This window comes from Taudactylus pleione, unplaced genomic scaffold (genome assembly GCF_031769625.1).
Source record: "Taudactylus pleione unplaced genomic scaffold, aTauple2 ptg000397bl, whole genome shotgun sequence".
Classification (NCBI taxonomy): domain Eukaryota; kingdom Metazoa; phylum Chordata; class Amphibia; order Anura; family Myobatrachidae; genus Taudactylus; species Taudactylus pleione.
Window position 1 is genome coordinate 6680927 of NW_028284799.1, and position 11530 is coordinate 6692456.

At 40.3% G+C, this 11530-nt stretch overlaps 1 protein-coding gene across 2 annotated transcripts in view; it reads left to right on the top strand.

Moving 5' to 3' along the window:
- AP2B1 (adaptor related protein complex 2 subunit beta 1) overlaps positions 1-10658 on the top strand; it is a 143301-nt gene extending 132643 nt beyond the window's left edge. For both annotated transcript variants that reach the window (XM_088446385.1, XM_088446386.1), the window contains 2 exons: positions 4389-4543; positions 10285-10658. In XM_088446385.1, coding sequence (XP_088302511.1) covers positions 4389-4543; positions 10285-10359 — 230 coding nt within the window. In that variant the 3' untranslated portion in view covers positions 10360-10658. The remainder of the gene's footprint in view (positions 1-4388; positions 4544-10284) is intronic.
- Positions 10659-11530: the final 872 nt, after the last annotated feature.

Here is an 11530-nt window from a genome sequence, read left to right on the forward strand (position 1 = left end):
AGTAAATTAATTCTGTCCCACTGAAGGTGGTATTTTTAAGACCTGTAAGATTACTTTTCCATGAAGCAATATTTGGGATGAGAAGGGGGTTATTGTTGTTACCTGGCAGTTGTGTTAGGTTTGGATTCAGTACATGGTGAAGGAAATACATGGCAGCTCCTGTGCAAATATGTGGATAATCTAGATTGTCTGTGTGTTGGTACAGTCTACAAAAGAAATAAAAAATAACGTATGTTTTATAATATCTTTTTTATTTATTTTTTCAGTCATTCCAGCATTTGATTAGTAGCTTGCTGTATTTCTTGCGCTCTGAAGCAGTTGTCACCTTTTTTAAATACCTTTTAAATATTATTATTGTTCTTGTAGCATCCACACAATGTACAGTCAGTTCATCATCACTAGTTTGCCATCTTCCTGCAAAAAATATGAAGAGTAGGGCGCATGATACAGTTCAGCAGCTCCTCTGTGTGTGTGTGTGTGTGTGTGTGTGTGTGTGTCTGTGTGTGTGTGTATGTGTGTGTATGTGTGAGAGAGAGAGAAAGATGCCTTCTAAAAATAGCACAGGTCATGTGACAGTGGGAAGGATTATTAACCCATGGATTCCTAGGGAATTCTTTGCAGTATTGTAAGAAGCCTGAGGATTTTTTTTAGCAAGAACAAAGACATAAACAACAATGCAGTGTTTGACTGATAAGCGCCCCACATCCTTACAAACACAATATAGGAGCAATTTCCAGTACTAGTAAACCTGTAATTCCATAGCATCTGCTATCCGGCAGCAGGGGTGCCTGGTAGCATCTCCTTGGTAATGATACCATGTCTCTGAGAGTCTGGATCTGTGTAAGTATGTGTTGACACATTTATATTATGAATACATGAAAAAGCCAGCCTAGGACACAGCGCAACTTTTGTGCTTTGCTCCTACCTGATAGCAAACCAATGTAAGTGGAAACTGTAAGCGTTATTCAGTACACACAGATTGCTTGTGCTGATATCAAATCATTACACTAGCTTCATTTGCACATAAAGATAATAAAATATAAACTGAAAGAGCTGTAAATGTAGTAAATGAACCAGTTAACCAGGCATTAATAGATTTAGCTTACACATGAGGTCAGTTCAGTTAGCTACTAATGACTCTTGGCCACAAGTAAGTACAACTACAGTGCCTTGCAAAAGTATTCACCCTCTTTGCATTTTCCATGTTTTGTTACCTCACAACCTGGAATTAAAATGGCTTGTTAGAAGGTGTGCATCATTTCATTCACAGAACATGCCTACGACTTTGAAGTTGTTTTTTTTATTTATATTGTGAATCCAACAACATTTAGGACAACATAACAAAAAACTTTAGCGTGCATAACTATTCACCCCCCTAAAGTCAGTACTTTGTCGAGCCACCTTTTGCAGCAATTTCAACTGCAAGTCGCTTTGGATAAGTCTCTATGAGCTTGCCACATCTGGGATTTTTGCCCATTCCTTAAGGCAAAACTGTTCCAGCTCCTTCATGTTGGATGGTTTCCGCTTGTGAACAGCAATCTTCAAGTCTGACCACAGATTCTCCATTGGATTGAGATCTGGGCTTTGACTTGGCCATTCCAACACATTTAAAGGTTTCCCCATAAACCACTCGAGTGTTGCTTTAGCAGTATGCTTCGAGTCATTGTCCTGCTGGAAGGTGAACCTCCGTCCCAGTCTCAAATCACAGGCAGACTGATATTGGTTTTGCTTGAGAATATCCCTGTATTTAGCACCATCCATCTTTCCCTCGACTCAAATCAGTTTCCCAGTCCCTGCTGCTGAAAAACGTCCCCACAGCATGATGCTGCCACCACCATGTTTTCACTGTGGGGATGGTGTTCTTGGGGTGATGGGATGTGTTGGGTTTGCGCCAGACATAGCGTTTTCCTTGGTTGCCGAAAAGTTAAATTTTAGTCTCATCTGACCAGAGAACCTTCCTCCATACATTTGGGGAGTCGCCCACATGCCTTTTGGCAAACTCAAATCGTGTCTTCTTATTTGTATTACTAATTACTTTTTTTCTGGCCACTCTTCCATAAAGCCCTGCTCTATGGAGTGTACGGCTTATTGTGGTCCCTTGCACAGATACAACAGTCTCTGCTGTGGAACTCTGCAGCTCCTTCAGGGTTACATTTGGTCTCTGTGCTGAATCTCTAATTAATGCCCTCCTTGCCCGGTCTGTGAGTTTTGATGGGCGGCCCTCTCTTGGCAGGTTTGTTGTGGTACCATGTTCTTTCCATTTGCTGATGATGGATTTGATGGTGCTCTGGGGGATCATCAAAGATTTGGATATTTTTTTTATAACCCAACCCAGAATTGTACTTCTCAACAACTTTGTCCCTGACTTGTTTGGAGAGCTCTTTGGTCTTCATGGTGTGATGCCTCTTGCTTAGTGGTGTTGCAGCCTCTGGGGCCTTTCAGAAAAGGTGTGTTTATACTGACAGATCATGTGGCACTGAGGTTTCACACAGGTGGACTTCATTTCACTAATTATGTGACTTCTGAATTGGTTGCACTAGAACTTTTGAGGGGCTTCATAGCAAAGGGGTTGATTACATATGCACATGCCAATTTTCAGAATTTTATTTATAAAGATTCTTTTTTTTTATATATTTTTCTCATTTCACTTCACCAAATTAGACTATTTTGTGCAGATCCCTCACATAAAATTCAGATAAAAATACAGGTTGTAATGTAACAAAAAAGGTAAAAAGCCAAGGGGGGTGAATACTTTTGCAAGGCGCTGTATATGCGATACCTACAGACTCACAGATGTTTGTTTGTAGCCCCACAGGGCTGAGCACAAAAATCCACGAGTCTGGCGCGAGATTGGGCCGTGAGGGGGGCAACTCACCCCCCTCACATCTAATTCAATTGAACAGTAAGGCTGGGTACACACGTAATTATTTTCTGTCCAACCATCCAACTAGTTGTTTGATTGGAATGAAAATCTGGTAACGTATGGGAGTAACCGATCAGCAATTTGCTCCTAAATGCCAGAAAACAGATGAAAATGGTAGTCAGACAAGTTTGTTAAATGTTTAATCTAAACAATTTGTTCAAACAACAGTTTTTGTCCAATTTCTGCATTTGGGAGCAAATTGCTGATTGTCATTTGCTTTCATACCTTACCAGATTTTCATTCCAACCAATAAACTAGTTGGATGGTGGACAGAAAATCTTTACGTGTGGATGCACCTTAAGATTTAAATAAAGGTATTTAACAAAGCTGTGTTGTCCTTAGGCAGAGCCTTATGTGCCTAAGTATCAATTCATCACAATTTCATTACACAGATACTTAACACTGACGTTTGTTTTATTAATTTGGGTGGTTTAGTTTTCCATTCTGCATGTGATTGCTTTTTAGTCTTTAATTTTTATAATCGTTTACTAAAATTTTAATTCTGAATTTTTTGCAAAATTGTATTTGTCAGAAGAGTGGGAGCTTCCATATTGATGAGTAGACCAAAGTCTAATGCTGTACAATCCATGTTTTCACTTGAAACTCTTCTATAATGACCGTGCATTACCAATCAATACTGTTTGAAGTAGTGTTAATTCTAGCTTAATGATTGGGCAGGATGATCACGAAGCACGGCTCTTCTGCACACGCTAAAGTCACGTTCCTGTCCGAAAAGGGAATGTGGACTTGCAGTATGTCGCCCTTTCCATCATTCTAGGGGTCGTGCCCAGTACCGAGATACTGGGCTGCCCCCAAGCTCTCCCTGCATGCCGTCTATTCATCCTCTTATCACTGGTCCCCTAACTTTTAACCCCCCTCACGCATGACTCTGTGGCCCGTGGGGTGGACGGCAGCAACAGAAAGAGGCACAGTGGGAGGCTACAATATTGGGAAGGAGTAGTTTATATTTTAACATTTAACCGATGGTGCAGATTTAAGATATTTGAAAAATATTTTATTATATTATATATTTTAACTTTATGTATAATAAACACATTTTATTTCAGGTAATATGACTATTCAGTCCAATATACTAAAGAATGAGTACAGTTTAACCAAACAATACCTATAGTTAAACTAATGCATTTTATTGTCCTAATGAAATCAAAGCTGATCTTTAGGTTATTTATAGGTTTAGTGAATAACTTTTTACAGCTGGATCTAATGAATGTATTTGTGTTGTACAGCACTCTTCCATTTTATCTTCCTTCAAGTACTGACTTTCTCTTTTTTTTTTTTATCATTACTCGGCACTCAAGACAAGAGTTTTCATATTATTTAGAGATGAATAATAGGAAATTGCTGTAATTTAAAATGTCATTGTCCACAGAACTGCTTTGTGTATATAATAAACATGCACTGCACAGAAATTTTGATATTAAATTATAAAACTATCTCTTTTTAGACTCTGTTTCCAGCAAGCTACAGAATAACAATGTTTACACTATTGCCAAGAGGAACGTGGAAGGACAGGATATGCTGTACCAGTCTCTCAAACTTACCAATGGCATCTGGATCTTGGCAGAGCTGAGGATCCAGCCTGGGAACCCTAATTACACAGTGAGTGTATAAGTTATTTTGCTATTACATTAAACCTAAAACTATGATCAGATATGAAAAGGAAACATATGTGCAAGGGTGCGCATATATATTAGCGATTTGGATGGCCAGTTGCATTACATAAGTCCAAATGATAATGATTGCTACAGTATAGAAACACACAGTCAGGTGCATAAATATTGGGACATTGACAGAAATTTCATATTTTGGCCTCTATTCACCACCACAATAGCTTTGAAATGAAACAAACAAGATGTGCTTTAACTGCAGCCTTTCAGATTTAATTTGAGGGTAATTACATCCAAATCAGGTGAATGGTGTAGGAATTACAACGGTTTCTATATGTGCCTCCCACTTTTTAAGGGGCCAAAAGTAATGGGACAAACTAAGCAATCCTAAATCTAACTTTCACTTTTTAATACTTTGTTGCAAATCCTTTGCAGGCAGTTACAGCCTGAAGTCTGGAACGCATAGACATCACCAGACGCTGGGTTTCATCCCTAGTGATGCTCTGCCAGGCCTCTACTGCAAATGTCTTCAGTTCCTGCTTGTTCTTGGGCATTTTCCCTTCAGTTTTGTCTTCATCAAGTGAAATGGATGCTCAATCGGATTCAGGTCAGGGGATTGACTTGGCCATTGCATAACATTCCACTTTTTAGCCTTAAAAAACTCTCTGGTTGCTTTTGCAGTATGCTTCGGGTCATTGTCCATCTGCACTGTGAAGCGCTGTCCAATGAGTTCTGAAGCATTTGACTGAATATGAGCATATAATATTGCCCGAAACACTTCAGAATTCATTCTGCTGCTTTTGTCAGCGGTCACATCATCAATAAGTACAAGGGAACCAGTTCCATTGGCGGCCATACATGCCGACGCCATGACACTACCACCACCATGCTTCACTGATGAGGTGGTATGTTTTAGATCATGAGCAGTTCCTTTCCTTCTCCATACTCTCCTCTTCCCATCACTCTGGTATAAGTTGATCTTTGTCTCATCTGTCCATAGGATGTTGTTCCAGAACTGTAATGGCTTTTTTAGATGTTGTTTGGCAAACTCTAATCTGGTCTTCCTGTTTTTGTGGCTCACCAATGGTTTACATCTTGTGGTGAACCCTCTATATTCACTCTTCTCTTGATTGTTGACTTTGACACATATACACCTACCTCCTGGAGAGTGTTCTTGATTTGGCCAACTGTTGTGAAGGGGTTTTAATTCTTCTGTCATCCACCACAGTTGTTTTCCGTGGTCTTCCGGGTCTTTTGGTGTTGCTGAGCTCTCCGGTGTGTTCTTTCTTTTTAAGAATGTTCCAAACAGTTGATTTGGCCACACCTAATGTTTTTGTTATCTCTCTGATGGGTTTGTTTTGATTTTTCAGCCTAATGATGGCTTGCTTCACTGATAGTGACAGCTCTTTGGATCTCATATTGAGAGTCGACAGCAACTGATTCCAAATGCAAATGTCACACCAAGAATCAACTCCAGACCTTTTACCTGCTTAATTGATAATGAAATAACGAGGGAATAGCCCACATCTGTCCATGAAATAGCTTTTGCGTTGATAGTCCCATTACTTTTGACCCCTTAAAATGTGGGAGGCACATATAGAAACCGTTGTAATTCCTACACCGTTCACCTGATTTGGATGTAATTACCCTCAAATTAAATCTGAAAGTCTACAGTTAAAGCACATTTTGTTTGTTTCATTTCAAAGCCATTGTGGTGGTGAATAGAGGCCAAAATATGAAAACTCTGTCAATGTCCCAATATTTATTCACCTAACTGTATGTGTGTGTAGGTAGCATTAAATATTCTATATCGAAGCTGCTTTTATGCTGATGTGTATAGAGACTTACCAAAGGATTATTCCTTTGTACAAGATGGAACAGACAGGGAAAAAAAATCCTTTTCAGGGGCACTCTTTAGATGGCAAGTATTAAAACGTAACTTTTAATTGTACAGTTAAAATAGCTAATGAGCAATCAAAGAACTTACACAAAGATATGCAAATAAATTAACAACTATAGTAGAATACGGTTCTATATTATTAGGTGTTCTTTATATTTTCGTTCTGAAACATGCAAAAGAATGTAGGAGCCAAAATAGCAATAATCACAAATTGTGCAACCTAAATATGGGAAATACTGTAGCAGTGGGTATATGGTAAATGTCACTAACCAGATCAGGGGCGGATTGGGATGGAATACCAGCCTGGGAAATTAATAGATGCAGCCCTAATGGGGGCGGGGTCTGTTGAGGGGGCAGGATCCCTCCTCATAGGACCTTATTCTGAGTAGGTAAAAGTGACCATATGCTGCGCACAACCTTTCTCCTGTTAAGCTGCCCATCCATTACGCGATGCAGGGACGATGGCACGATTATGACACCGTTGTCTCCCTCGGGGTGAAGTGCATACTTTGAACGTTCAGAAGTTCAGTGTATGCAGATCAATCATCCCCGAACATGGCAACCTGACGCCGATCGTCAGGTTGACCGTCATGTTCGGGCGATGAATGATGATAGAAACGACCAGCGGGCACGGGCATCGCTGTTCGTTTTTAACCTTATACTGCCTGATTTGAGGCCGATTACCAAGCGATGGAGCGATAACTACCCTGGTTATCGCTCCATCGCTAGGTTTAATTGCCTAGTGGATGCGCAGCATTATTTGTTGGGTCGTGCTGTCTGCAACTAATGTGCATACAGATCTCTGGTAATGTATTTGTATACAGTGTGATGCTGATTGAAATCTATAATTATGCACAGAATAGGATGTATTAAAAAATATCTTTTACTTATAATGGCAGAAAGACCTATATCTATACAGGTGTCTAATACTCAGTAGAAGACTGATACCAGCACGGTGTGGTGGACACACACACATATAAGTCATGTGGAAAAACACAGTGCCAGTTATTAGATATAGCAATGTTAAACATACATAAGCATAATTCAATAGTGGGAGATTGGATGGAAATGGTCGGGACAAGATGTATTTACATGGGCCAGTCTTTAACCTGTAACGCACCACTAAGTATAAAAGTCCGGTGGTAGTATAGTCAATATATATGTGGAGATCTAGCGGCGTCCCGCTACTCTCAGTGAAGGATACTTGTGACTTGTGTTCAATATAGTTTGATGTTCGCACGTTGACCGGGGTGATCCTCTTGCGGTCCGGGGATGGCTGGCTGGAGCCAATAGCGAGGGTCACTCTATGCTGTGGTGCTCTGTGTAGCGTGGTCACGGACAATGCCCCTGCAACCAGGGACAAGTCCGTGCACGCGCGTCCGAGGAGGTATCCAGCGGTCCTTGCTCAGGAGAACCGGGGGCCGTGGAAGCTGCCCCTGTGAAGCAGCAAACTGGGCACTGTAATATTTGCCTACCGTCTCTACTGTGGCAGCTTGCCGCTGGGTGCTGACAGCTTAGCACTGTGTGCATGCCATGCAGCATCTGCTGCTACTGGCGGGTGTGACATCGCGCGGGCCACGGAGGGGCTGGAGGCGGAGCCGTCAGTGGTGACTGACGCCTCCAGGCTCCGCAAAGGATTATGGGAGGAGTTTCCCCCATCGGCCATTTTTTGTTAACTTCGGGCACACTGCTGTGTACAGTGTAGCTGCCCGATCGAAGTTTAAGCTCCGATTGCGGCAGCGGTATGGGGCAGTGGAAGCCCGGGGTACCGGTCCAGCAGGAAATGGCCCGGTGGCCCAATCCGCCCCTGAACCAGATCTATTTAGTGGTTATCTGAGGTGAAGATATAAATACTCCTATCCTCTGCAGCCATAAGGATATCTCACATGTAGCAAACACAATTGTTAGACCACTTCAAAAACTCAATAATAATGAATCGTATATTAAATAAATGTTACTCAATTGCTGAAATACAGTTTCCCACACAGCTTATGTACATAAAGTAAATTTTTGAATAGAAAATTGTAAGTTGAAGATAAATCTGACACTCTGGCTGCCACAGCACTGTTTCACTAAATATGAGGAAAACAGACGTCTTTGTTTTCTCATGAAGGGATATAATGTACAGTGTTGTAATAGGGAGAAAAAGAAATGAAAATAAACCAGACCTTGCTACTATTTCTGTCACACTGCTGTTTGCATGTGCATTGAACAGCAGATATAAACAGAACTGGGTAAGGAGAGGCTTAGAAGTAGAACAGATCGCTTTTTCTGTTCATTTAAGTGTTAACTGGGGTTTTCCTGTCACTCAGAGCATTGCAGGAAAGACCTCCGGACCGAATGAGAGAGCGATGAGGGAGAGAGGACAGCTGGCACCTGTGTGGAGAGATGGTGTCTCGGATTCAGCGCTGGGTAGAGACTATATATGCATAGGGCACCACTGACATGAGGTTTTTTCAATGTGGTCAGCCATGTCAGAGTGGGCAGGAAGCTATGTTGCTGTGGTCAGTGCTACACGTACAGATGATGAGCGCGGTGTACACTAGTTCAGAGGCTGCTTGTCATGTAAACATGCAGTCTGGAGAGGGCACCCACCAAACCTAAAACAACAAGAGCTCAGGAAGTGTGGCCCAAACTACCTGCATTTTTGTCCAGTTGAGTGATTAGGCACCCAGTGCTAACATCATAATTTGTCCAACTGCCATCCATTCAGTTGCCGCCTGTCATTTAATCACCATTCATTGAAAGAACCTCTGCTTTAGTACTTGTAACAGTGTTACACCAAGTCTCACAATTGCTATCTATCAGCAGAGAGAGTATTAGAAGAGAAAATGATCTCTAGCTAAATCGTATCTAGTTGTTAAAATTATCGACTATAATTGAGACATCCTGATGTGCCTGGGCTAAAACAACTATTAGGAAATGATTTCTTTAGTTAGTTATGGCTTTATACACTATAATGAAAGAGCATGAGAGGCTAACGCGACCTGAGCGAACTTCTTGCTAGAAGGGCCTTTCCCTTCTCAGTTTAACCTATTTTTAGGGGAGGGGTTTGTTTTTTCCTTTTTTAAACATTTGCCTTCATCATATTTAACAATACCATGCTAATACTACTCTTATCATTATTATTTATTTATTAACAGTTTCTTATATAGCACAGCAAATTCCGTTGAGCTTTACAATTGTAATCAACATTAACATTTTACTGGGTTGTAAAAGACATACATACATACATACATACATACATACCTACATACATAAAGGTAAGAGGGCCCTGCTCGCAAGCTTACAATCTTATGATTTCTGAGACCTTATGATGCATGGCTGTAGCATATTTTCACTATCGTTAACCAAAAGTCAGTATTGCCCCAGTACAGTCATATGACCTATCTATTGTAAGTCATGATTGCAAATCATTACAAATGTCATAAAACAGACTCTATGCAGGTTTTCGGGTAACAAGGAAATAGCTAGGAGCTGCTGTATTTGGTGCCACCCTCAAACTGTTGAATATTCCAGTACAGCCGAGCCTAAATGTTTTCCTGTTCTACATTTGTATCATTATTTATACATGGACAGACATACCTGTATTTTCACAAGGGTTTTTTTTTTTGTGATTAATCAGTGTTTACTAAAAATTACATCATAACGCCTGTTTTGTCTGCAAAATGGACATTCGCTTCAGCTTGTTATCATATTCTTGAATTATCTGTTAACTTTTTGTTCCTAAAATCTCCACAAGCTACATTTAATACATTTGTTTCGAGATGACTTCACAGGTACATTTGTGTGCCGGATACAACAGTAATCTGTTTGTGCTTTGTCTCCTGCAGCTTTCCCTGAAGTGCCGTGCTCCGGAGGTGTGTAATTATGTATACCAGGTGTATGATTCCATCTTGAAGAGCTAATAGAACAGTCTGATGGCTGACCTCCTATAGATGTATGCTAACTACTTCTCATGTAATATGTCTCACTCTACCGTATATTCTTACAATGTATTGGACCATCCATTTCAACATGTGAAAGTTCTGATGTCAGAAGGAGCGTATAGGAATTTGGAGAAAGCACCTGTTAATATCTAAAATCTCTCCAATCTGATAATATACCTATCAACTTTCAGAAGCAGACTAAACACTTGTTGAATTACTACATGAGTACACACACACACACACATATATATATATATATATATATATACATACACACACACATATACCAATAGCTCTCTCATATTCATTGACACAAAGTAGGTTTTCTTTATCAATATCATGTGCTTGCTGTATAGCGCAACTAAATATTTATTCAATGTGTAGTTCTTTGCCAACGTAAATTGCCATATTAAACTAAATGAACAAGTAGTGGTAGACTGTAGAAGTAGAGAGGTGTGTGTACAGGCGTTCTATGTGCTTACTGTGCATAGCACCAAGAGTGTTTTGTATCCAGGTCATATTTTATGTTAGTCCACTTGATTTCTCCTTAATACTTTTTCTATGTGCCCACAATGCCTAGCCTATGGTTTTAATGTATCTCACTTGGTGCCGCTTCCATTGTTCTTGTGATATACCACTGTATTTCATCACCTTTGTATACACATTTACATTCCATACCAGTGGTCAGTGCATTGCAGCCTAGAGGAGCATGTGACTTGTTTATCGTAATATCCAGTTCCCTATGTTGCTAAGACATCTCAAAAATATTGACCGAACCAATAAAAATGTATTTCAGAAAAACATATTTGTTGTTTTTGTTTGACTGTTTAACTTGTATAGTTCTTTGGGTTTCATGGACATTGTTTCTTTCAACCTAACCTCTCTAACCTAAGCATCCACATGAACTGTATACCTATAACAAAATATTAAATAAATAAATAAATAAAAAATGCTCATATCTAGGCTGGTAGCAGCATATTCAGGGGACGGAGTCCCCAGAAATTGCTGTTACCAGCACTGGGCTATGCCATCCAGAGCTGCTGGAACTATAGTAGGTAAACATATAGGTTCCCTCCTATAGTACCAACCAGCCCTGTACACTAGTCAGTCAGTACATTGCTCGATGTACTAGGACTAGTTGCTGGGATTT